This window comes from Mus caroli, unplaced genomic scaffold (genome assembly GCF_978045245.1).
Source record: "Mus caroli unplaced genomic scaffold, Mus_caroli_1 scaffold_6, whole genome shotgun sequence".
Taxonomy (NCBI): Eukaryota; Metazoa; Chordata; class Mammalia; order Rodentia; family Muridae; genus Mus; species Mus caroli.
In genome coordinates, this window is record NW_028227261.1 from 96,527,377 (window position 1) to 96,555,041 (window position 27,665).

At 42.7% G+C, this 27,665-nt stretch overlaps 1 protein-coding gene across 1 annotated transcript in view; it reads left to right on the forward strand.

Annotated features, from left to right (window-relative positions):
- Positions 1-27,665, forward strand: part of Svep1 (sushi, von Willebrand factor type A, EGF and pentraxin domain containing 1) — a 180,004-nt gene that overhangs the window by 121,694 nt on the left and 30,645 nt on the right. Inside the window, exons 27-36 of the mRNA XM_021160495.3 lie at positions 6,455-6,630; positions 9,276-9,400; positions 10,484-10,607; positions 11,666-11,836; positions 12,806-12,979; positions 13,350-13,469; positions 15,906-16,082; positions 16,298-16,382; positions 17,688-17,879; positions 19,022-19,189. Of these exons, the coding sequence (XP_021016154.1) occupies positions 6,455-6,630; positions 9,276-9,400; positions 10,484-10,607; positions 11,666-11,836; positions 12,806-12,979; positions 13,350-13,469; positions 15,906-16,082; positions 16,298-16,382; positions 17,688-17,879; positions 19,022-19,189 (1,512 nt within the window). The remainder of the gene's footprint in view (positions 1-6,454; positions 6,631-9,275; positions 9,401-10,483; positions 10,608-11,665; positions 11,837-12,805; positions 12,980-13,349; positions 13,470-15,905; positions 16,083-16,297; positions 16,383-17,687; positions 17,880-19,021; positions 19,190-27,665) is intronic.

A 27,665-nucleotide genomic window follows, 5' to 3' on the forward strand; every position in this document is an offset into this window, starting at 1 on the left:
TACAGCTTCTGTGACCTGCCAAAGCAACACAGCATCTGGGAAAGGTCCTGTTTTCCGCCTTCTTCTTCGGCCAGGAGGAGGTCCAAACCCCAGATATCTGTACACCTTCCCTTTAAGAGGCAAGCTTGTCAGCAGGGAGTGCTCTAACCACTGAAACTCAGAGGAGAGAGCCTGTCTCCCAGGTCTGCTGACAGAGGATACTCAGAATCCCCAGAAGAACAACCTCTGAACAGAGACAACTATAACAACTCCAGAGATTACCAGATGGCGAGAGGTAAAGGTAAGAATCTTACTAACAGAAACCAAGACCACTCACCATCATCAGGACCCAGCACTCCCACTTCGCCCAGTCCAGGGCACCCCAACACACCTGAAAAACTAGACCTGGATTTAAAAGCATATCTCATGATGATGGTAGAGGACATCAAGAAGGACTTTAAAGAACTACAGGAGAACATGGCTAAAGAGTTACAAGTCCTTAAAGAAAAACAGGAAAACACAACCAAACTGGTAGAAGTCCTTAAAGAGAAACAGGAAAACACATCCAATCAGATGATGGAAATGAACAAAACCATACTAGACCTAAAAAGGGAAGTAGACACAATAAAGAAAACCCAAAATGAGGCAACACTGGAGATAGAAACCCTAGGAAAGAAATCTGGAACCATAGATGCAAGCATCAGCAACAGAATACAAGAGATGGAAGAGAGAATCTCAGGTGCAGAAGATTCCATAGAGAACATGGGCACAACAATCAAGGAAAATGGAAAATGCAAAAAGATCCTAACACAAAACATCCAGGAAATACAGGACACAATGAGAAGACCAAACCTACGGATAATAGGAGTGGATGAGAATGAAGATTTTCAACTCAAAGGACCAGCAAACATCTTCAACAAAATTATAGAAGAAAACTTCCCAAATCTAAAGAAAGAGATGCCCATGAACATACAAGAAGCCTACAGAACTCCAAATAGGCTGGACCAGAAAAGAAATACCTCCCGACACATAATAATCAGAACAACAAATGCACTAAATAAAGATAGAATACTAAAAGCAGTAAGAGAAAAAGGCCAAGTAACATATAAAGGCAAGCCTATCAGAATTACACCAGATTTTTCACCAGAGACTATGAAAGCCAGAAGATCCTGGACAGATGTTATACAGACACTAAAAGAACACAAATTCCAGCCCAGGCTACTATACCCAGCCAAACTCTCAATTAACATAGATGGAGAAACCAAAGTATTCCACGACAAAAACAAATTCACACATTATCTCTCCACGAATCCAGCCCTTCAAAGGATAATAACAGAAAAAAACCAATACAAGGACAGGAACCACGCCCTAGAAACAACAAGAAGGTAATCCCTCAACAAACCTAAAAGAAGACAGCCACAAGAACAGAATGCCAACTTTAACAACAAAAATAACAGGAAACAACAATTACTTTTCCTTAATATCTCTTAATATCAATGGACTCAACTCCCCGATAAAAAGACATAGACTAACAAACTGGCTACACAAACAAGACCCAACATTTTGCTGCTTACAAGAAACTCATCTCAGAGAAAAAGATAGACACTACCTCAGAATGAAAGGCTGGAAAACAATTTTCCAAGCAAATGGTCTGAAGAAACAAGCTGGAGTAGCCATTCTAATATCAGATAAGATTGACTTCCAACCCAAAGTCATCAAAAAAGACAGGGAGGGGCACTTCATACTCATCAAAGGTAAAATCCTCCAAGAGGAACTATCAATCCTGAATATCTATGCTCCAAATACAAAGGCAGCCTCATTCATTAAAGAAACTTTAGTAAATCTCAAAGCACACATTGCACCTCATACAATAATAGTGGGAGACTTCAACACACCACTTTCACCAATGGACAGATCATGGAAACAGAAACTAAACAGGGACACAGTGAAACTAACAGAAGTTATGGATCAAATGGATCTGGCAGATATCTACAGAACATTTTACCCTAAAACAAAAGGATACACCTTCTTCTCAGCACCTCATGGTACCTTCTCCAAAATTGACCACGTAATTGGGCACAAAACAGGACTCAGCAGATACAAAAACATTGAAATTGTCCCATGCATCCTATCAGATCACCATGGACTAAAGCTGATCTTCAATAACAAAATAAATAATAGAAAGCCAACCTTCACGTGGAAACTGAACAACACTCTTCTCAATGATACCTTGGTCAAGGAAGGAATAAAGAAAGAAATTAAGGACTTTTTAGAGTTCAATGAAAATGAAGCCACAACATACCCAAACTTATGGGACGCAATGAAAGCATTTCTAAGAGGAAAACTCATAGCTCTGAGTGCCTCCAAAAGGAAACTAGAAAGAGCACACATTAGCAGCTTGACAACACACCTAAAAGCACTAGAACAAAAGGAAGCAAATTCACCCAAGAGGAGTAGACGGCAGGAAATAATCAAACTCAGGGGTGAAATCAACCAAGTGGAAACAAGAAAAACTATTCAAAGAATCAACCAATCAAGGAGCTGGTTCTTTGAGAAAATCAACAAGATAGATAAACCCTTAGCCAGACTCACTAGAGGGCACAGGGAAAGCATCCTAATTAACAAAATCAGAAATGAAAAAGGAGACATAACAACAGATCCTGAAGACATCCAAAACACCATCAGATCCTTCTACCAAAGGCTATACTCAACAAAACTGGAGAACCTGGATGAAATGGAGAAGTTCCTAGACAGATACCAGGTACCAAAGTTGAATCAAGATCAGGTTAATGATCTAAACAGCCCTATATCCCCCAAAGAAATAGAAGCAGTCATTAATAGTCTCCCAACCAAAAAAAGCCCAGGACCAGATGGGTTTAGTGCAGAGTTCTATCAGACCTTCAAAGAAGATCTAATCCCAGTTCTTCACAAACTATTCCACAAAATAGAAACAGAAGGTACTCTACCCAACTCATTCTATGAAGCCACAATTACTCTGATACCTAAACCACAAAAAGACCCAACAAAGATAGAAAACTTCAGACCAATATCCCTTATGAATATTGATGCAAAAATCCTCAATAAAATTCTTGCTAACCGAATCCAAGAACACATCAAAACAATCATCCATCCTGACCAAGTAGGTTTCATCCCAGGGATGCAGGGATGGTTCAATATACGGAAATCCATCAACGTAATCCAGTATATAAACAAACTCAAAGACAAAAACCACATGGTCATCTCGTTAGATGCGGAAAAAGCATTTGACAAGATCCAACACCCATTCATGATAAAAGTCTTGGAAAGATCAGGAATTCAAGGCCCATACCTAAACATGATAAAAGCAATCTACAGCAAACCAGTAGCCAACATCAAAGTAAATGGTGAGAAGCTTGAAGCAATCCCTCTAAAATCAGGGACTAGACAAGGCTGTCCACTTTCTCCATACCTATTCAACATTGTACTTGAAGTCCTAGCCAGAGCAATTCGACAACAAAAGGAGATCAAAGGGATACAAATTGGAAAAGATGAAGTCAAAATATCACTCTTTGCAGATGATATGATAGTATATATAAGTGACCCTAAAAATTCCACCAGAGAACTCCTAAGCCTGATAAACAGCTTCGGTGAAGTAGCTGGATATAAAATTAACTCAAACAAATCAATGGCCTTTCTCTACACAAAGAATAGACAGGCTGAGAAAGAAATTAGGGAAACAACACCCTTCTCAATAGTCACAAATAATATAAAATATCTTGGCGTGACTCTAACTAAGGAAGTGAAAGATCTGTATGATAAAAACTTCAAGTCTCTGAAGAAAGAAATTATAGAAGATCTCAGAAGATGGAAAGATCTCCCATGCTCATGGATTGGCAGGATCAACATTGTAAAAATGGCTATCTTGCCAAAAGCAATCTACAGATTCAATGCAATCCCCATCAAAATTCCAAATGAATTCTTCAACGAATTAGAAAGTGCAATCTGCAAATTCATCTGGAATAACAAAAAACCTAGGATAGCAAAAACTCTTCTCAAGGATAAAAGAACCTCTGGTGGAATCACCATGCCGGACCTAAAGCTCTACTACAGAGCAATTGTGATAAAAACTGCATGGTACTGGTATAGTGACAGACAAATAGACCAATGGAATAGAATTGAAGACCCAGAAATGAACCCACACACCTATGGTCACTTGATCTTCGACAAGGGAGCTAAAAACATCCAGTGGAAGAAAGACAGCATTTTCAACAAATGGTGCTGGCACAACTGGTTGTTAACATGTAGAAGAATGCGAATTGATCCATTCCTATCTCCTTGTACTAAGGTCAAGTCTAAGTGGATCAAGGAACTTCACATAAAACCAGAGACACTGAAACTTATAGAGGAGAAAGTGGGGAAAAGCCTTGAAGATATGGGCACAGGGGAAAAATTCCTGAATAGAACAGTAATGGCTTGTGCTGTAAGATCGCGAATTGACAAATGGGACCTCATGAAACTACAAAGCTTCTGCAAGGCTAAAGACACCATCAATAAGACAAAAAAACCACCAACAGATTGGGAAAGGATCTTCACCTATCCTAAATCAGATAAGGGACTAATATCCAATATATATAAAGAACTCAAGAAGGTGGACTCCAGAAAGTCAAATAACCCCATTAAAAAATGGGGCTCAGAACTGAACAAAGAATTCTCACCTGAGGAATACCGAATGGCAGAGAAGCACCTGAAAAAATGTTCAACATCCTTAATCATCAGGGAAATGCAAATCAAAACAACCCTGAGATTCCACCTCACACCAGTCAGAATGGCTAAGATCAAAAATTCAGGTGACAGCAGATGCTGGCGAGGCTGTGGAGAAAGAGGAACACTCCTCCATTGTTGGTGGGATTGCAAGCTTGTACAACCACTCTGGAAATCAGTCAGGCGGTTCCTCAGAAAATTGGACATAGTACTACCGGAGGATCCAGCAATACCTCTCCTGGGCATATATCCAGAAGATGTCCCAACCGGTAAAAAGGACACATGCTCCACTATGTTCATAGCAGCCCTATTTATAATAGCCAGAAGCTGGAAAGAACCCAGATGTCCCTCAACAGAGGAATGGATACAGAAATTATGGTACATTTACACAATGGAGTACTACTCAGCTATTAAAAAGAATGAATTTATGAAATTCCTAGCCAAATGGATGGACCTGGAGGGCATCATCTTGAGTGAAGTAACACAATCACAAAAGAACTCACACAATATGTATTCATTGATAAGTGGATATTAGCCCAAAACTTAGGATACCCAAGATATAAGATACAATTTGATAAACGCATGAAACTCAAGAAGAATGAAGACCAAAGTGTGGACACTGTGCACCTTCTTAGAATTGGGAACAAAACACCCAGGGAAGGAGTTACAGAGACAAAGTTCGTAGCAGTGATGAAAGGATGGACCATTTAGAGCCTGCCGTATCCAGGGATCCATCCCATAATCAACTTCTAAACGCTGACACCATTGCATACACTAGCAAGATTTTGCTGAAAGGACCCAAATATAGCTGTCTCTTGTGAGACGATGCTGGGGCCTAGCAAACACAGGAGTGGATGTTCACAGTCAGCTATTGGATGTATCACAGGGCTCCCAATGGAGAAGCTAGAGAAAGTACCCAAGGAGCTAAAGGGATCTGCAACCCTATTGTTGGAACAACATGATGTACTAACCAGAACCCCGGAGCTCTTGTCTCTAGCTGCATATGTATGGAAAGATGGCCTAGTCAGCCATCAATGGAAAGAGAGGCCCATTGGACTTGCAAACTTTATATGCCCCAATATAGGGGAATGCCAGGGCCAAAAGAATGGGAATGGGTGGGTAGGGAAGTGGGGGGCGCTATGGGGGACTTTTGGGATAGCATTGGAAACATAATTGAGGAAAATATGTAATAAAAATATTAAAAAAAAATAAAAAAATAAAATTCTTGAATTCAAAAAAAAAAAAAAAAAAGTCCAAGATCAAAGCAGTGGTCGAATCAGACTCTAGGAAGTGTGCCTTCCTGATCCATGGATCCTACTCGGGTGTATTCTTCTGTGTCCTCACAGACTGAGCAGCAAGATGTTCCTGCTGACTTCCGTAATTACAGTAGTCCTTCCTGTTCAGCGGCCCCTGTCCTCTCGATCTGTCATCTCAAAGGCCTCTCTTCTTATACTGTCAGATTGCTAAGACTTTGAACACACAAATTTTGAGGGAACACAAATGCCCAGTCAATAGTATAAGCCCTGAAGCAGACTTAGCTCCTATGGACAGCTGAAGTTTATTTCTTTTGATTATTAGATGGAGAGGAGAAATGACTAATGGATTACATGGGTACTTTATACTCTCTCTCTCTCTCTCTCTCTCTCTCACACACACACACATGATAAAGATCAAATCATATATTGTGATGTATTGTGACCATTGACTGTATTCCCTGGAATCTTTCTCTCCACAGCTGGGTTCTTTATGTGAATGGAAAGGAAAAGATCACCAACTGCCCCTCCGTAAATGATGGCATTTGGCATCATATTGCAATCACATGGACAAGTACTGGTGGAGCCTGGAGGGTCTATATAGATGGGGAATTATCTGACAGTGGTACTGGCCTCTCCATTGGCAAAGCCATACCTGGTATGTTTTGCAAAATGAGTACATGTGTATGAGACTCTGCAGGTGGTCATGCTTACACAGACATGGCATTGGCCAACCTGGTTGTCACTGCTTCTAGACAAAGACCACAATGATGTCTTTCCCTTACTACTCATCGGTTATCTAGACTGTAAGATACCAAATGCTTTTCCCTAGGTGAGCTGCATGACTTTAAAGGAGAAGCCTTTTCGGATCTCGGCTTGACCAAGAAGCAGGCTGGGCTAGGAACATTTGCTAAGCTGTGTTCTAAGCAAATCACTAGCTATTGGTATCCTGTGCCTGCTTGCTTACTTGTTAACTTTTAGGAGGCTTTCAGTTTTGTTTTGGGACAAAATATATCAGCTGAGCCACTGGGCACATTTTCCAGCTTTTCTGTCTTTTGTCAAATAGAACTCAATCTTTCCTCTAAAGTCACTCTAAATATCCAGGGAGGTTTAGTAATGGAAGAGCTATGTGGATATAATTATCTTCATTTTCCTCATGTATCCAACACATAAAAATAGTGTCTAGGTAAAATAAAATTCAACAAAAGTATCTTAAAATATTAAAAATGAACTAGCATATTCTAGAAGCAAGTTATATTGAACCAAGGTAGGTCAATATAATTCTATAACAGAAGTTCAATCCTTGTGAAAATGTGATGAGATTACTTTTATACAAAGTCTTGTAGATCAGGTTAACAATTGAGCTTTTCATCCTAAAGTCGATGGGATGTCACTGCTGACCTTAAGATGGGATGGTGATCCCAGATTTGATCAGAATGGACCAATAGAGTGTGTATAGGGAAGAAAACTAAATAACAAACATGATTCCAAACAGAGAGGACAAAGGGACCCCAAGCAAAGTAGAGGATTAATATCAGAAGAATTATTAATTAATATCAGAAGAATCTGGAGCTCTTGGTTTGTCTCTACTGAGAGAAAAAGGTGTGTTTCTAGAGACAAACAGGAGACAACCACTGTTCCTTCAGCAATACTGATGTGACAGGAAGATGACTCATGCATATGAAGCCCTACATGCTGTTAAAGACCAACTCAGTCAAGTGCGGTACTGACTGGTACTCAGTCAGCCTGGGTACTGACCAGACACGACAGCCTCAATGGACAGCTGGCTATAGAAACAGGGGCAAGTGGCATTGTTGTGAGGGGAGAGGAGAAAAGGAAAGTCCCAGGGTTTTGTAAATCCAGGCAGCAAAGACAATGTGTATGGATATGAATTAGGGAGATTAACCTAGAAGAACCAGAAATCGTCAACCAGAAACAATAGAGAAGTTGTTTATGGTGATACTATGGAGCCTGATATAGAAGCTGCTCTTGAAACCCACGTTGTTGGACACAGCTTAGCGGTGATAGCTTTCCTATCATATGAGCGACCCTTGGTTCAATTCCTGGTACTGATCTTTGAGCTGTATGATTATTTTTACAAGATCAGGACAATATTTGGCACGGCTTTGGTGAAACCACTCTCAATACGTTTAAATGATTTTGTTCTGAGCCAGGGCATGGTGGGAAATGCCTGTAAGAGTAGCTCTTGGGAAGCAGGGACAGAAGGATCACAAGTTCAAGGCCACCTTTGGCTACATAGTAAATTTGAAACCAGCCTGGGAGTGTGAGACACTGTCTCAAAGTAAACAAATTAAACTTTAAAAAAAAAATCTTGTTCTAACAATATATGCTTCCTTGTGAAATATATTTGAACAGAAAGCTACCATAGAACCCACGATGTCGCTATTTCTGCTATTTCTGCCTAACCACCCCGTTTGGACAGGGGGAAGGAGAGAGACTCCCAAAGCCAGAGTGCTCTGCTTAGGCCTGGGTCCTCAGATTCACAACTGTGCTCTTAAGAATGATTCTCTCTCTGCCTGTCCTACTTAGAGAGAGTGTACACAGATGTCATGGGCATGGCCCATTATAAACTCTAGCACACGGACTGCTGGGGAGACTCAAGGGGCTGTAGAGAGTTACTTGTGCATAAAACTCTTAGTAAAGCACATCTTCATAATCCCTCCATCCCCACCATCTCTCTCTCTCTCTCTCTCTCTCTCTCTCTCTCTCTCTCTCTCTCTCTCTCTCTCTCTCTCTCTCTCTCTCTCTGTGCTGGGGGCGCTATTCTTCATACTTCTATTTTTGTATGTACCGTCCTATACTGGAATGTATTTTACGTGCATTTCTTCTCTTAGAATCACAACCCCACCCCATGCAGAAAAACTCTCTGCTCTGCTGGGACAGTCCCCACTGTGATAGAGTAGGCAGCATATCATGAGGAGCCATATAAATGCCTGCTGCATTCAACAAGCCTGCCTTGCAGGCTGTGGCCAATGGAGAGGAGAAAGGTATCCATGATAGAAGAAACTCTAAGACCAGAGGCAGGGAGCCATGGGAACTTTGCAGTGGAGCCTGGTGGGCTTACCCTCCATCTGCCTTTAACTGCCTGCATAAAGTTAAGTTCACTCTGTCCTTGTCGCAAAGCCATGCATTAAAGTTGCCTAGTTCAGATTTCAATGACACTTTCATACACTCGTCTTACTAGCTGCATTTTTATAAAATTAGCATTTGGGGGATAACAAACGATTGGGGTAGCTTTCCACCTCTTTGTTCTCATACCCCCCCCCTTCTCTTTCTCTCTAGGTGGCGGTGCATTAGTTCTTGGGCAAGAACAAGACAAAAAAGGAGAGGGATTCAACCCGGCTGAGTCTTTTGTGGGCTCCATAAGCCAGCTCAACCTCTGGGACTATGTCCTGTCTCCACAGCAGGTCAATTCCATTTTCAGTGTATGACAGTAATGAGAAGCAAAGGTACAAACCTAGTAAAACCATGGACGGCCTAATGATGACGTGTCTGCTTATAAACTCCTAATTAGGATGTATCACCAGTATTGGATGGCAGTCTGTTAGTCAGGCGTTATCCACGGTGACTTCCACTGATGACCCTTTTAGTTTCTCAGTGATATTCTGACATAAATGGGACTGAGTGTTTTATAAAAAATATTATAATTACTGAGTTGGAAAGAATTGTAGAGAGTCGCACTTCTAGACTCAAAATGGTTGTAAGAATATCCACAAACATAAACAGACTTGTATTTCAAGTCAGACTCAAGGCTGACAGCCTGCGAGGCAACCCCAGTTTAATCACAGTCTTCCTGGGATGTTTTCAATCATGCTGCTCCATCTCTTTAAACTTCATTTTTCTTCATTATAAGGGAGCAAGAAAGACATCTCCATAACAGCCTTCTGGCAGGAGTCACAAAAGGCCACGGCACATTAGTGAGATTGTTTGGCTTGATAAATATTCACTCTCAGAATCTGATACTGATAGATGTGGCTGGAGAGATGGCTCAGTGGTTTAGAACACTTACTGCTCTTGCAAAGGACCCAAGTTCGGTTCCCAGAACCCATACTGGGTAGCTCCTGACTGCTTGCAACTCCAGCTCCAGGGGATATGATGTACTCTTCTGGGCACTTGGCACCTTCACACAGGTGGCCCAGGTGCACACACGCGCACACACACATGCACACGCACATGCACACGCACACAGCTTAAGTAATATCTTTTGGGGGGGGCATGCCATAACAAACCTTAACATCAAGACAAGGAACTATGCAAAGAATTTCAAAATTTCAGGCAACTATGACTCTTTTAAGTGAGAGAAATACTTAATGATGGAGGTCAGAAAAAGGAAGAAATTGCCCTGTTGCCTTTGGGAACTGTACTATATAAACATATGCTTCTCTTCATCTCTGCCACAACAATCTGTGGCTGACCCAGCAAGGCTAACTGTGATGTGTATGCTCCATCCTAGCAGAAGGTTTCTCTAAAAGCGTGCTTTAAACTCGCAGGTGAAGTTGCTGGCCAGCTCCTGCCCAGAGGAACTGAGTCGGGGAAACGTGTTAGCATGGCCCGATTTCCTGTCGGGAATCACGGGGAAGGTGAAGGTTGATTCCAGCAGCATGTTCTGCTCTGGTGAGGATTTCTCTCTTACACCTTTGCCAAATCTTGATTCTTCTGGAATGTTCTGTCAAAAGCACATGATTCAGAATTCTCCTGTGGTCTCACATAGCACATGCCAGACTTCCCCTTAAGTAGGTTTCACACCTACTTCAGGCCATCCAAGACTGTTTTCAATACTGAAATTCTTTCTGTACAACAGATCCCAAACAATTGGGTAGAATATTTGGATAAAAATAATTTTAAATTAAAAAGATGGATGGGAGGCTGTGGTTTTGTACTCTTCTTATTTTTTCTAGATTTTTAGCTTTTATTTTTATATGCATGTTTTGCCTGCATGTATGTCTGTGCACCACATTAGTACCTGGTGCCCGTGAAGGGCAGATGGGGGCACTGGATCCCCGGGAACTGGAGCTGGTGTTTGTGATTTTCAATGTGGGTCCTGGGAACTGAACCTGGGTTCTCTACAAGATAACAACCAGGCCACCTCTTCAGTTCCTGTTTTTGCTCCTTTTTGAGATGAAGTTAATTTTGTGGGACAGATAAAAACCAATGACTCTTCCCACCCACACACTGAACTCTAAAGTCAATGTATTTAAATGAATTTTTAAAGTGTTGTGGAATTCATGGTTTTAGATAAGTTACAAGAACGGTACCCTCCTTCCCCCAAACGCCATTCATTCCTCTTAAAATACCCACAGGGCAGTGATGGTGCATATCTTTAGTCATAGCACTTGGGAGGCAGAGGCAGGTGGATCTCTGAGTTCAAGGCCAGCCTGGTCTGCAGAATGAGCCTAGGCCATACAGGGCTACATAAAGAAACCCTGTCTTGAAAAAAAAAATCCTTTTTAAAATATCAAAAACATTTCTTTTGAAAAGAGAAAAATTGCTTGATGACTTAAATACGATTCTCCCCCTTATCATTTGGTTTGTCAGTGAGTGGGGTATGTGGTAACTTGTTTTAATTCAACAAAGCCTGTTCTTGGCTGGTACAAAAGTGTTTGAGCCCCTTGACTCTGGGACCCTGCTGCTGTGTGGCTGACCTGCACTGTGTCTGTGCTCTTGGTTCTCAGATTGTCCGTCTTTAGAAGGATCGGTGCCTCACCTAAGACCTGCATCAGGAGATCGAAAGCCAGGCTCCAAAGTCAGTCTGTTCTGTGATCCGGGCTTCCAGATGGTTGGGAATCCTGTGCAGTATTGTCTGAACCAAGGGCAGTGGACGCAACCACTCCCTCACTGTGAACGTGAGCAACCTACCTTTGTTCAACCTACTTGGTGGCTCTGGAAAGCTATGGAACCCAGATGAGAGCTTGGGGAATGCTAGACAGATGTTCATCATGTACTGCCACAAACACAGCAGACGCCCAGTCTGTGCCCCAGCCCTAAGAGACTGAGCCAGGCACCATGCGGGATGTGGGTGATAAGGATGCAAAGAGACTCCTGACAAATGTATCTGAGGTGCTGGCAAGGAACTCGAGACAAGCGGAATAAGGACCCTGTAGGGTGGAGAGCCACCCTGAGCTGTGCCACTGCTGGATGAGGAAAGGGAGGCAGGTGTCTTAAGCTGGATGTCTCCACTCATTCATTAACTCAACAAGTTTTAGCCGCACATTGATACATGTTCTAAAGATGCTGGCCCTGTTCTCATCTTTACATTCTGGGAGAAGAGACAGGAGAGGAAAGAAGCACCTAGTAGTACTTATTTATAATGAATAATAATGATGAAGGCCAGAAAGCTGCTAAGCAAGCAGCAGGGGCAGGGGCATAAAGAGAGGAGATTTGTAGAGGCAAGACTACTGCCATAAATAGACAATAGCAGCTATCACCTGACACAGCATCCATTTATCTTCTTGTCTGTCCACCTCACTGGGCAGGAAGCACCACAAAGCAGGAGTCCCAACTATTCAGTTCACTGCTGTAAGCCCAGCACCTAGGACAGTGCTTAATGGGCAGTAAGAATGCCATAGATGGCTTTTGGATGAATGAGTGAATGAATGAATGAATGACGTGCCTACTGTGAACCAGACAATGTGCCACATGCTGAGAGTGCATGTGTGGCAAGCAGCATAGAATACTCTGGTTACTAATGTTTGTATACAGTAGGAAAAGGGCAGCTACCTAAGGCAACTCCCATGGAACTAGGTCCATGCAAGCAAGATGCTCTTTGAGCACTTTGCTCTACCTGCAGTTGTGTCCTTGCTGTCCTGTTCCAGGCATTCGCTGTGGGCTGCCTCCCACCTTGGAGAATGGCTTCTACTCAGCCGAGGACTTCCATGCGGGCAGCACGGTGACCTATCAGTGTACCAGTGGCTACTACCTGCTGGGTGATTCCCGAATGTTCTGCACAGACAATGGGAGCTGGAACGGCATTTCACCATCCTGTCTCGGTGAGACAAACACTGGCAACTGCTGTGTGAAGTCACATTCATGTTCTTTGGGAAACCTTTACCACAAAGTTTAAGGCTCTCTTGACATCACTTTGCTAGGTCTCCTCCCAGGGGAGCTAAAAGTGCTCCTCAATTTCAGTCAAGTTCAATATTAAAATGGTAACTCTGTCCCTGTCCTACTTATCAATTAAGGAAGTCGTAGATTTTATTGTTCATCTGCAGAATAATCACAAAGGTTGCACTTAAATTTCATAAAAATACATATAGTTCTGTGTGTTAAGTGATATGTAGCAACCTAAAAGCAAAATAAATGTTGGACACATAAGAAGAATGAATTCACTGGACTATGTGTGAGCTGTCTCCGTTTCAGATGTCGATGAGTGTGCAGTCGGCTCAGACTGTAGTGAGCACGCCTCCTGCCTGAACACCAATGGATCCTACGTATGCTCCTGTAACCCACCATACACGGGAGATGGAAAAAACTGTGCAGGTACAGAAGTTCTGATCTCAGTTGCTTCCTCCAAGCATGTATTTTAAGGGTAGGTTATTTTAAAAGCATGACAAGAGTGTGCTGTTCAAAGAACAAATGGATAGGTAAGGAAGGTAACATTCTTATGAAGGGCACATAGTAACTGTTAAAGATACTCTTAAGGACACGTAGTAACCATTAAAGACACATAGTAACCATTAAAGATACTCTTAGTTAGCATTGAACCTCCCCTGGCTCCCACTCAATGGAGCACAAAACTAAGCCAACTAGATTGTCAGATGTTTAAGGAAGCTGCAAGAATAACAGTAGATTTAGAAATAACATTTAGCCTTGAGCAGAACAAGGAAGATACTTTTCAAGGCTTCCCCATCAATCTCTTTCCTCTGCCTCAGTCACACAAAATGTCATCTTTAAAGGAAATTGACTTCTTGTCTTGCCACATCACCCTCCTCTGGGGGAGCTTTGATAATGCTGGCTGACTTTCAACTTACTAATGTCTTCCTAAATCTGTTTTGACTGTAACTGCCAGAACACTGTGAGAAAGAAAGTAAAAAGGATTTTTAAAGGGGGGAATCAAAACACAGGGTTGTGGAGCCCCCAAAGTAAACTGATACCTTTTGAAGCAGACAGATGATGTGGGGATTCTGTTTCAGGGGTAAGAGGGAAAGAGAGGAAGGAGAGAAACAGAGACAATATCAAGAATAGGAAACAGTATCAGTCAGAGAAGCAGAGTGTGGAAGAGTCACACAATAGAAATAGAAATAGAAAGTTAAACTAGGTTATCCACAAAGATCTCCTTGGTTACAGAGAATGCTGGATGTCTCGATCTCTATCATATCACCCTCCAGCAGACAAGATGCAAGTGCTATCTCTGTTCTATGTGAGGACCAGATGCAAAATATTTCAGGACAATATCAATATGCTAAAACATAAGAGCATTGTAAAAAAAAAATCTCCCCACTCAAAGAGAAGAAAAATAATCCTGAAAATGCAAACTGGCCCCAAGAGGGAGTTAACACAGAACAAGAAACAGTTTCAAGAGGCGTCTTGTGAAAGGCCTGATAGGAAACAAAGACTAAGTTATTATAATACCGTGTCTCAAAAGAGTCTGAGAATATAACTTTAATTTCTGTTTTATGGTGCACTTCATACATTTACCAGAAGTAACGTCTCCCTGTGTTTAACATCAGATAATATCTGCCATGGAAAATAATAAGCATTTGGATATCATTCTTCTGCTCACTTACAGCTATTCTTCCAAAATCCAATCCTATAATTACATTTACTTTTTGTTCCTTTAAAACCCTTAAAGGGGCCGAGGGTATCTTTAAACATAGAGCAATTGCCGAGCATGCTCTGTGCTAGGTATCTAGTAATATTAAGTAAGTAAATAAACAAAATACTTGATTTTCATAGCCTGGACGATCTTGAAAGAGATTAAATCAACCTAGCCTTTCTCCCCTTTTTCTGTTATTTGTGAGAGAGAGGTCAGAAGACACTTTGCAAGAGTTTCTCCTTCTACTGGGTGGGTCACAGGGAGGGAACTCAGGTCATCAGGCTGGGCAGCAATCAGGATTGTGTAATCTTTACATCAGCTTAAGACTGAGTCGGTTGCTGTGTGTAACTGTGTCTAAGGTTGCTCTGAGGTTTAGAGGGGAAGTCTTCTGAGACAAGTGATCACAGCATCTCTACTTCACCATTAGATAACTATCTTCAGGGCCTCATAAAACTTCCATATTTTTTGTATTCGTTTTGATTTCAAAATATTATTCTTTAGAAGCTAATGAGAAGGCTCAGCAGTTAGGTAAAAGCATGCACTGCTTTATCACAAGACCTAGGTTCAGATCCCAGCACCAACCTTGGGCAGCTCACAAATGCCTGTATACCCAGGCCCAAGGAATCTGGTGCCCTCTTCTGGCTCCCATGAGCAAGTGCATATAGACACAGACACACAGACACACACAACACAACACACACAACACACACACACACATACACACACATATCTTGGGCTGGATAGGTAAATGGCTGAATTAGAAGCACATACTGGTCTTGCAGAGGACCTGAGTTTGATTCCCAGCAGCCTCACTGAACCACTCACAACTATCTGTAAATACCAGGGGATTGGACACCCCTGGTTTCCATGGCACCAGCACTCAGGTGGCATACCAACATGTAGACATGGACACATAACTTAGAATAATACATCTATTTGAAAACAATAAAACTAATTCTTTTTAAAATATTAATGTGTAAGTGCCTAATAAATGTATTATCTGGCTAACATCCAGCAAGTCCCTGGCTTTTGTGCCTCTCCGTTCAAAAACCTCTGTCCCATCTTTAGACTTGCCTTAACTGCTGTAGACGTCTTTTGCTTTGAGATTTTGTATGGTTGTGTGAGTGCCACTTATTATTCCACCAAAACTTTCGTTTAAGAACCTGTAAAATGTAAGGCTCCAGAAAATCCAGAAAATGGCCGCTCTTCCGGCGAGATTTACACGGTGGGTGCTGCAGTCACATTTTCCTGTGACGAAGGGCACCAGCTGGTGGGAGTGAGCACCATCACGTGTTTGGAGACTGGCAAGTGGGATCACCTCAGACCATCCTGTGAAGGTACGCTGAGAAAATGGCCATGCTCGCTGTACTGGGCCATTCTCAAAATATGAAATGGTTGGTGCAGTAAGCTCCAGGTCATGCCAGTCTTTGTTCTGAAAGTCAGGAATCAGGCTCAAGTTTAAACATGACAAGGGGATAAAATCTGGACGCCATAAGCTTTCAGAGGACTTTGCACAGTTTCAGAAAACCACACTTTTGGTCTCTCCTTCCAGCCATTTCCTGTGGTGTCCCACCTGTTCCTGAAAATGGTGGTGTTGACGGGTCGGCATTCACATACGGCAGTAAGGTGGTGTACAGGTGAGTGTCTAACTTTAACGGTGTAGTACAGTAGTTAATAGCATGCCAGCAGTAGTGGAATACCAAGGAAAGGGGAAACAATCCCAGAGGGATATATATATATATCCCTTGTCCATATATATATATATATATATATATATATATATATATATATATATGGACAAGTGTATGCCGTATATGTGCAGTTGCCCATGGAGGCCAGAAGAGGGCATCTGATCTCCTGGAGCACAGTTACAAGCTTCTGATGTAGATGCTGAGAAACAAACTCTGGTCTTCTGTAAGAGCAATGTGCTCTCTTAACTGTTGAGCTATTTCTCCAGCCTCCCCAGAGGGTTATTATTATTATTATTATTATTATTATCATCATTATTGAAATAATTGGGTTTAGTATAGTGTAAAGAAATCAATCCTGATAACCTCCTTGTAGTCATATCCTTAAATCTCCTGGCCTGCTGTTGCCACTAGCAACCCCCTGAGGCACCATGGTGGAAGGCACTCCCAACTAAGGGCTAACCTTGGTTATTAACCAGCTGTGAGTCCCAGCCTTACAGCCTAGCGACGTAGCCCACCTCACCCTCAAACCCAGAATTTTCTGCTTTCAGCTGTTCATCAAGGCACACTTTGGAGACATGCCAAATTCTCACATCTGACCTTTGCATATTACTAGAGGTTAATGTGGGAAGATGTACAACACTCAACCTTGTAGAAAATACAATTTTGAATCATTATTCCAATGTAAAAACAATTCCCAAAATATGTAAATTCCTTACAGTTTTTTAAGGGTCTTGGTACACATAATATAAAATGCAAAATAGAGCTGAGGAGAGGGAGGACCTGAGTTTGAATATCTGGAGCATATATTCTATGTGTGCAGTAGCCCATGGAGGCCAGAAGAGGGCATCAGATCTCCTGGAGCTAGTTACAGGAGATTATGAACTGCTGATGTAGATACTGAAAACCAAGCTCTGGTTCTCAGATTCAGGTGGAGCTGGGTACCATAGCATGCGTCTGTAATCCCATGCCCCTACAGGGAGATAGGGACAGACAGGACAAACACAGGAGACTCCCCAGAACTCTCACACCTGCTCATTAAAGGCAGCAACAAAGAGATGCTGCCTCAAACAAGATGGAAAGCCCAGGACCAACACCTGTCCTTCAGCCTCCCCGTGCACGACATGGCACATGCATGGCTGCACTCATACATATGAACCAATGCTCATACACACAACATCATACACTCACACAAGTTTAAAGTGTGCAAAACAAAGCTATCCGTATCCAGTCATTTGCCTCTGTCTTTTCCAGGTGTGATAAAGGATTTACTTTGGCTGGGGATGAAGAGTCAGCATGCCTTGCTAGTGGTTCCTGGAGCCATTCCTCTCCTGTGTGCAAGCTGGTGAAGTGTTCCCAGCCTGAGGACATAAATAACGGCAAATACATCTTAAGTGGGCTCACCTACCTTTCTATTGCATCGTATTCTTGTGAGAACGGATACAGGTAAGAGGGCAAGGGGGCAGCTGCCCTGCTTCCTACAGTCTTCCCGCTGTTCCTAAGCTTGAGTGAATGAGCTAGCTGACTTTCAAACCAGGTCTATAAAAATGGGGATGTCCTAAAATGTGTATGCTTCTTGGAGCCTGGCTTACAGCGAATGTCAGGGAGACTGTCCATCTGTGACTCCAGAAGTTCTCACAGTTCAACCGCTGGAGTGTTCAGACTCTAAAGAGGAAAGACAGGTTGGTGTGCGGAGCACAGCATCATACCTGAGGAAATGCCTTGCCATGGATCGTTTTTGTTTACACACTTTATCAAGATGATATTTATTAGTGCAAGAAAGCATGGAAGGGTCTTAATTCTGTAAGAAGTTCACTTGTGTGTGTACACACACATGGGTGTGCGTATGTACGTGTACAGGTGCATGTGTGCCAGACTGTGCCCAGAAAGGCAGTCATCAGGTTCCATAATGAAACAGATCGAGTGGATAGAAGTAAAGAATTAAGAGCCAGTGGGATGGCTCAGAGGATAAAGGTCTAAGCCTAATGGGGGGGGGGAAGAACTGACTCCTTTAAGTTATCTTCTGACTTCCACACATTCCCCAGCACCCACAACCACCACAACAAAAGATATTAAAAAAAAAAAAAAAGAACTAGCCAAGACTGTCAGAATAGGTGGGTAAGCCATGCCATGGGTACAGGGTTTGTAAAGTCCAAGGACAAACAGAGGTCAGAGTCATGAGCAACAAACCTCAGGTCCTGGAAGGACAACGCCTTTGACCTCGGTGCCTCTGATTACCTGTCTGTTCAGGTGTCCAGCTTCCAGTTGGGTAATAATTAAGCTATTAACCCTTCTCATCCCAGTACCCTGCCAGTCAGAAGCTCTAGAGTTCCCCCTTTACCAATAAACACATTAGTCTTGAATTCTGCACCAGTGGTTGTTGTGTTTCTTTACCCATTCATTATTTTAAATGGTCTGGCTGGTGTAAATTTCTTTTACATTCATACACATCAATACAATGTGAAGAACTCTATTTCGTGCACAAGAACTCAACATTCAGCCTGTATTTTCTTCCAAGTTCTATTTCTCCATGGAGAAAGTGGCCACCCAGTGAGAGGAATGACCTGAGTCCTCTCTCCTATCTGTAGTTTACAGGGCCCATCCCTCCTTGAATGCACAGCTTCCGGCAGCTGGGACAGAGCGCCGCCTAGCTGTCAACTTGTCTCCTGCGGAGAGCCTCCAATCGTCAAAGATGCTGTCATCACTGGGAGCAACTTCACTTTTGGGAACACAGTTGCTTACACATGCAAAGAGGGGTAAGTAAAACCTGTAGGGGGGGGGGGAGCATGGAGCATCAAGGATAGAAAATGAAACTCCCTGACAGCCAAGACAGAGAGCTTCCTGATCTTATTTTCTGATAGCAGAGAGGAGGCAGGCTTCCCAAACAGTAGCCCCCTGGAATGTACTAATTGTTAAGTTAAGACTCAGACAAAGAGCAATGCAATACAAAGTATCTTTTACTTTAACCAAGAATGTGAGAAAGTCATCGAAGCAGGTGTGTGTCTGTCTATCACCCACCAAAGTCATAAGAATGGTAAGTCAGCAGGGGAATAAAAATATTTGGTATTTGGCAAAGCAGGAAACACACTGCAAAGGATTTTAACTTGTGGCCTCATCTGATGGTCAGGAGAGCCCTGAGGGCAAAGCTGCAGGTTGATACATACCTGTGATGGCCTGTTTAGGATCTCATGCTGCCAAGGCGTTGAGTGTGGTCCAACTCGCCCTCCGTTGTGGACACTGTGTTTCTTCTCTGTCTACACTTTCTTGTTACTATTTTATCATCCCTGGCGTTTACACACTAGAATGCTCCCTGGATTTCTGCCTTAGGTGTGTGCCCTCAGAGAAGCAGCGTGTCCTCTCTGTGACTAGAATGTTCTCCTGTAGTAGTGGTTCTCAACTGTCCTCATGTTGCAACCCTTTAATACAGTCCCTGAGATTGTGGTGACTCCAACCATAAAATTATTTATGTTGCTACTTCATAACTGCAATTTTGCTACTGTTATGAATCATAACGTAAATAAATCTCTGTTTTCTAGTTGTCTTAGGTGACCCCTGTGAAAGGGTTGTTGGACACACACCCCCATAGGAGTCGTGACCCACAGGTTGAGAACCACTGCCCCAGGCCAAGTTAGTTCCCTAGATGCTGATATTTGTGAGAGAACAAAGACTACAATGAATGGCTTAGCCAAGGGCAGGGGGCGTTGATGAAGCCAGTGAAGCTGTTAACTGGTGCTGGAGTGAGGGCACGCAGGAGCTGGGCTGTCAGAGAGGATGTGTTTCATGTCACCAGCCCAGACTCTGTCACCAGGACCACGTGGTGACATGTTCTTGAGGAGACCTTGAGCCTCAAACACTGACATACATAAGAATTTTCTGATAAGTTAAAACAACAGCAGCAATAACTTCAGCATTGTAATATGATTATCATATAAAGTGATGGGCCCCTGCTGTCCGCCCATAATACAGGAGGGAATTGTCTGCGGCGGTTGAACAAGTGAATAGTCATTTCAACCACAAATGGCAAATCACTACCCACTTGTAATTTTTTTTATGAAAGACAAAAATCAGCTATTAAAAGATAGTCTTCTTTTTCTAGAGTTCAAACTCTTGATGATAGAACAGAAAGCCCCTTTGAGGAAACCGTCCTCTCCTCCAGGCGCTGTGGGAACAGCCTCACAGGAAACCGAGTTTCTGTCCTGTTCCCTTGCCTTCTGGCCACATTTTTAACAGTGGCTTTGAACTATACAGAAGTAAAAACAATAGCACAATGCCCTGTTTAAGATCACCTGTGCTCCCGTTACGGAGATAGAAGCATGAGTTAAGTCTTTGCTATGGTTAAGTAGTTTTATGAAAAAAAATACGATATGAGAGATTCTCCTGGAAGCCAGCCTCAATGCCTGTCTGCAATTCTCATGTTAACAAATGCCCATTTTGTGGTTACTACATACACGTTTTCATAGGCAAATATACTTTTAATTTACATGTTAGTGTATATTTGTACACATTGCCTCATTTAAGAAGTGTCATTTAAATCACTTCTCTCTTTTAAAATAGTTATTTTATTTTTAATTATGTGATGTGGTGTGTGTGTGTGTGTGTGTGTGTGTGTGAATAATCTCTCTCAGATACGTGCTAGTCAGCTGGACTACCTTTTCACTGGTATAAAATATGCCTGCATAAGAAGGACTCATCTCTGGGCTGGGGAGATGACTCTGCAAGTAGGGTTCCTCATGAGGACTAAGTTCAGATCCCCAGCGCCCAGGTAGAAAGCCCAGCAGTGTGGCACTTATCTTAACCCCAGTGCTGAAGGAGACAGAGACAGGAAGATCTTGGTGGCACCTTGGGCGGCCAGTCTAACCAAAAGAACAAGTTCCAGGTGTAGTAGAGAATTGTCTCAAAAAACAAACTGCAAAGCAATTGAGCAAGACCCCTGATGGTGATCTCTTCACTGGATACACACGCATATGCACATATGCGCACATGAGTGCACACACACACACACAGACTCACATACACATACACACACACTCACACACACACACTCACACACACACACACACTCACACACACACACACACAAACACACACACACAGAGGCACCACAGAGGTGGTGACATGTCCTTGAGGAGACCTGGAACCTCAAACACTGACATGAGAACTTTCTAAAATCCTGAATTAAAACAACAGCAATAACTTTAGTGTAATATGATTATCATAAGAAGTGATGGGCCCCTGCTGGCTATCCACAGTACAGGAAGGAATTGTCTATGGTGGTTGAACACGTGAATAGTCATTTCAGCACAAATCCCAAATCTCTAAATTACTCATTTCTCTACAGTACTACACTAATGTGCTCCCTCTTTATTTGCTTATAAAAGCAGAGTCACACCTAGTATTCCTGTCTGCTTCCTGGCACATGTAAAATAGGATATCCCTGGCCTAGACATTGCAAGCTGTAGCTTAGGTCCTAGAATATTCGTAGTTTTAGCTTTGCAAGATAGTAATAAGTTACCAAAATGAAAAGTGACCAGTTTAACTTGCTGGCCCAGTTAAGGTGTAACTTACATGTGACTGCCAGCAGGTGGCGACAACACCTTCAGTCAAGAAGAGGTGAAGCGTCCAATGGTGAACAGTTACCTGGAATTCCGAATCTAATTGTTTAAAACGCACAAATGAAGCGAGCGTGGGAAGATTGTAAGAGCCAGCAAGCAGATTAGGAAGCTGGCTGTGATAGTAAGTCTCCTAGAGATGACAGGAAACTGCACCCATAATACTTCAACAATGTGGCCGGAACAAAAACAATACCATTACTCACGCTAAAGCAGAAAGCTAGAATTCTCACAGGGCCCACCCCCAGACAAAGAACTACAAGCAGTTAAGGAATTCTGAATGAGGGAGAATTAGTCTTAGCAAGGGATGAGCCCCCTCATTGGTTATCCAACACCAAGTGATCCGCCCTGAAATCTTACATGCAATCAACACAGAATGGTCTCAGCTGGTTGTATTTGCATATTTGTGCATAAACATGTAACAGGGGGCCACCAATCTGAAAGAAAACAAGGCAGGGAGACATTGGACTGACCAGAGGAGGAAAGAGAGGGGGAGTAAATGATGCAACTGTCTTAATTATTTTAATGATACTTTTAAAACTGACACATGAACGTCTAGAACTTATATTCATTAATGGGGTGCCACCTAAAATGTCCGTACATGTGTGCACAGTGCCATTCTTCCACTAGGTTAAATGTGCCTTCCTACTCATATATTTGCCGTTTCTTCCAAAATTATTTCCTGTAGCTTATTGAAATGTGCATGGCTGTTACCTGCAGTCTCAACTTCTACTCCTGTGTCCCTTTAACCTAGTGCCCTCTAATCAGCCTTCCCTCTGCTCTTTCTGGTGTCTCATCCCTAGCATCCCACTCTAAGATCCAACCATAGCTGCTTATTGAAACCAGCAGGCTAACAGTTTTCTTCCAGTATCTCACTTATCAGAGCTCTACTCTTGCAAGTGCCTTGTCTGTGCTGAACCTTTCACGGTGGAAACATGCCTGTTGTCCTGGCTAGTTCTATGTCAACCTGACACACGTTTGAATCAGCAGAGAGGAGGGAGCCTCAGTTGAGGAAATACCTTCACAAGATCAGGCTATAGACAGCCTATAAGGTGTTTTCTTAATTGGTGACTGATTAAGGAGGGCCCAGTTCATTGTGGGTAGTGCCACCCCTGGGCTGGTGGTCCTGGGTTCTATAAGAAAGCAGACTGGGCAAGCCCTGAGGAGCAAGCCAGTAAGCAGCACTCCTCCATCACCTCTACATCAGCTCCTGGCCTCAGGTCCCTGCCCTGCTTGAGTTCCTTTCCTGACTTCCTTTGGATGATGAACAGTGATATGGAAATGTAAACCCAATAATCCCTTTCCTCCACAACTTGCTTTTGGTCGTGGTGTTTCATCACAGTGATAGTAACCCTAAGACACCTAAGTATGTATTGCCATTTCAGAGTCGCTCCGTACAGAAAAAAAGGCTTCCTGTGTCCACGACAAACCCTCATGATCTGGCTCTCTGGACTCTTTTCTACCAGCTACCCCAGGGCCCTCCCCTTTGCAGTAATTTATTGGTTTGAAAGGTTTTGCATACAACTCGAGTAGTATGGATTCTAACGTGAAGCCTGTATCAGGTACAGATCTGTAGTTAGCAGCTGCCTCATTTTTCTACCCAGCATCTCTGCAAACACAGCGATGGATGAGATTTGACAAGTTTGCCATGTTAACAAATCTCCTTCCAGGATGTGGCTTCCCGCCAGACACCCTGTTACTAATTCAGTCTGAGGCTGTGTTCCTTTTCCTCTCTGGTTCCTTCCTTTGTCTCATCCAAAGGCAACCCGGGCACTCACTGGCAAGCTTGCTTTGCTGGCTTCAATTTCTGCCTCATGTTGAAGACATGGAGATTTCCTTTCTGGTTAACCCAGCTATGCACTTAAATTGATTTCTGTTATATCTTATCAAGTATTATAGAGAAGATTTGCAGATTATGTGGTAGCCAGAACCAGGAATCTGTCCATGTCCTCTTTCTGTCTTTTCCATTTCTATTTTCCTCCTGGAGGCTTGCGTAGCACAGCCCTAGCATCTTGTTATATTAAGAATAGTATCATTGTATCCAAGCCATGACTTGTAGGTTATGAGGACTGCCTTGCTGTCTCCTTTTCCATCCAGAACTCCTCCCTGAGGCTTGTGTAGCACACCCCTGGCAACTTGTTCTGTTAAGAATAGCAACATTGGCGACTTCTAGGTAGTGTGCCCTGCCTTGCTGTCTCCTTTTCCATCAGCAGCTGCTCTCAGACTCATGAAAGTGGAGTTTTTCTCCTTTCGAATCTCAAGTCTACCTTCCCTCTGCCCTCCATACTGTATAAGCCACCCAGACCTGAACATACATGAACATGCAAGCAGTCTTACTGTTGTCTCACTATTGCTATTTTAATATGATATAATATTTTATTAGTTCTTTGAGAATTTCACACATGCATATGATGTAATTTGACCATGTTCACTCTTCCCCACAAGTTCTCTTCGGTTCATCCTTACTCCCTAAGCCCTCCTCCCAACTTCATGGCCTCTGCTTTGATTTGATTTTCACCACCCACTGAGTCCAATTTTCGCTGCCCATGCATTCATGAATATGGAACTGTTCCCTAGAGCATGGACCACCTACAGGGGACCACACCCTTAAGGAAAACTGTCTCTCCTTCACCTAACTCTGTCAACTGTCAATAGGGATGGATGCTGGACTGTGGTTGCTGGGTTGTTTGATTGGTTTAAACTTTTATACTGCCAGTGAGCTTTGATGAAGCCTCTCCCTGAATCATGGGAGCAAGATACATTCTCAAGTTTACAGCAAGGAAGCAAGGACCAGTGTAGAATGACCAGCGCCAGGACAGGAAAGAAACAAGCAGCCCCATCCAACTCACCAACGCAAATTTACCTTTCACCCACACATTTAGCTTTTGAAATTTTTATCAACACCCCGAATGCTAGAAGCAGGTGCTTCAGGCCAGATAGACTGATGGCAGTCTCTCTCTCTCTCTCTCTCTCTCTCTCTCTCTCTCTCTCTCTCTCTCTCTCTCTCTCTCTCTCTCCCTTAGGTTGACATTTGTTGGTATGAAACTCAGAGGTGTGGAAGGGTTAATGACATCATAAAAACCTCACCGAGTTTCCCTCTTTTGATTCTTCTCACGTAGAAGCTTCTAAAGGGAATTACTAGATCTATTAAGACAAGAGCTTTGATCTTCAATAGTTGTTATGAATTGAAATAAGATTAATCACTGCTGCTTTCTATTATCCTCATTAACCCGCAGCTGTTTAATGAGCAGCTTTTGCCCTTTTAGAAGGGGACAGGATACTGCTCTCAGGAGCTCACTCATAAAGCTCCCAGGGCCCATGCTGGTTGGTAAGCTTCCTCTAGGTGTGGGAATCCAACTACTAAAACCTTGAATGAGAAAGGAGTCTACCCATTACTGAAGGATCCCTGTGTATTGCTGGAGTCCTAAGGCATCCTTTCAATGCAGATGGACTCCTTCCCCAGGGACATAAGGTGTGGCTAATTTTTAATAAAAGTATTGTCCCCGAGACCTCTTGACCAAGAGCTCAAAGGTTACCAAGAGTTGAAGTGAGTAAACCTTCATCTTAGGTCGATACCAAATCCAAGTTTGTCTCACAGCTTAGACTTAGCCCAGTTTCACATTCTCTCACTTTGGTGGCCAGCAGTTATAGGAATATGCTATTAACTATAAAATGCTTATTCTCTGAATGACCCCTCAACAAGATAAGCGAGTAGGAGATGTCCCCTATAATTCCAAATACACTTCCAAACTTCTGACAGAAATAAGTAGTACAAGCAATTTGATGTTTTAGTGATTAAGTAATGGCTTATGGTTAATTCCCTTAGATGTCATTTAGGGGAATATATATCCTTTTTATCATCTTAAAATTCTAACCTTTTTCATAGTATTCATCTTTGTTTATCACCTAACCTGTCTTCACTTGAGTACAGTCTCTAGTGATGCAAAGCCCTGACCTTCTGGCACTTGGGAAATTACAGAGTCCTCAGGATCTCCATTTTAGGCACAGGGCATAGACCAAATATGTATCTTACAGTGTCACACTGTAACTCTCTGTCTGCCACATTGTGTGCAAATGAGACAACTGCAAACAAGCACTACACTAATACAGCATGTATGCCCCGAGGAAGGTCGTGTATGAAGAGGAGGCAACATCCTGTATGAGGAAACACATGTTAACTGAAATGCATAAAGAAAAAACAAAAGTCTAATCCAGACTGGGGGGGGGGGGGTAACAAAGATTCTAAAATTGAATTCTTCACATTCAAATCTCTTTAAACTGTGTTTTCAGTGGCCATTGCCCATTCAATTAGAGAGCTGCTTTGCTGTTCATCAAGAAGGAGTAGTTGGTGGAGAGTTATCATAAGGTCAAAGATCAAAGACCCCAAGTGCTTCCAAATTATATAATGTAATTTTCACGTTCTCAAGATGCTCTGTGGAATAAGGAAGATTCTGGAGACAGGTGCTTCTGCCTCAGACCACCTGGAAAAACTTTATGTACAATGAATTCCTATAAGTCAGGGTTGTCTAGGTCTGCACATATGAACTTCAGCCAGTGAACAATGTCAGGTACATCAGGGGGTCAGGGACCAGGATGACACATGTTTCAAAGTATGTGAATGATTTAAGTTGTGCTGTAAAACATCAGGAGCCACCCAGGACATGTCCTCTGCAGGGGCACTCAAATCAGCAGGCCCAGCCTGACTTTTTAATAAATTTGCTCACTAAGCATTCTGCCTGTGGGTGCCTCCCTATGACTGTTAAGAGAGAAGTCACCTAAACACCCACTAAGTCCATATCCACATAGGAAGACTGAGGTTTTCCCAAACCATGAACTGAAGAGTCCCTAGGCAGAGACCTCACTCAGCTATTGGGAGTATCTAAAAGGATTCATGGGACCCTACTTCTGTGCATTGGGCAGTGCATGACCATAGGTGGGGTGCAGTGATCTACAGACATCTGTCACTTTTGTTGAATTGCCCATTAGTCTCCTGTAGATATTATGGATATATCTGCTAAGGACGATGGAATCCCAATTTTTCTCTAATGGATTATTTCTTTTAGACCTAAAGAGATCTCAGTGGAAGTTTCGGGTACTAATGACTTAAGAGTCTTGCTGAACGGTGGGTCAAATGATCTGCACTATGGCACCTCCAGTTGTTCCCACAGCATCCCCGCAAACAGTAGTCTTATATAACAGGCCTGAAAAGAAGAGAGGGGGTGCATTGTGGGAAAGACGTGAGTGCTGGAATCTATTAACTAAATGTGAATCTCACATCTGCTGAGAGCTGAGTGATGTGTGGCAAGTGACGGATTTACCACCCAGCCTTCTGTATGATGAACCAATCACGTGTCTAACAAGGATCAACTAGGCACCCGGCTGTTTTAATTCCCTTCATTATTAGTAACAGAACGACAGACTGAACCGATGGTAGAGACCCCTTTAAAACTCTGCTGTCTAAGAGACTTAAAGGGAAAATCAGAGGACCTCAGATACAGTGCTCCTAACCACACAGCCCAATGTTTGTTCTGCTCTATTGAAATAGCCCTGGGGATCATATTAATAATCTCTCATCAGATATAGGCGAAGAAAAGCTGGGAGCTATTGAACAAAATGTATCCAT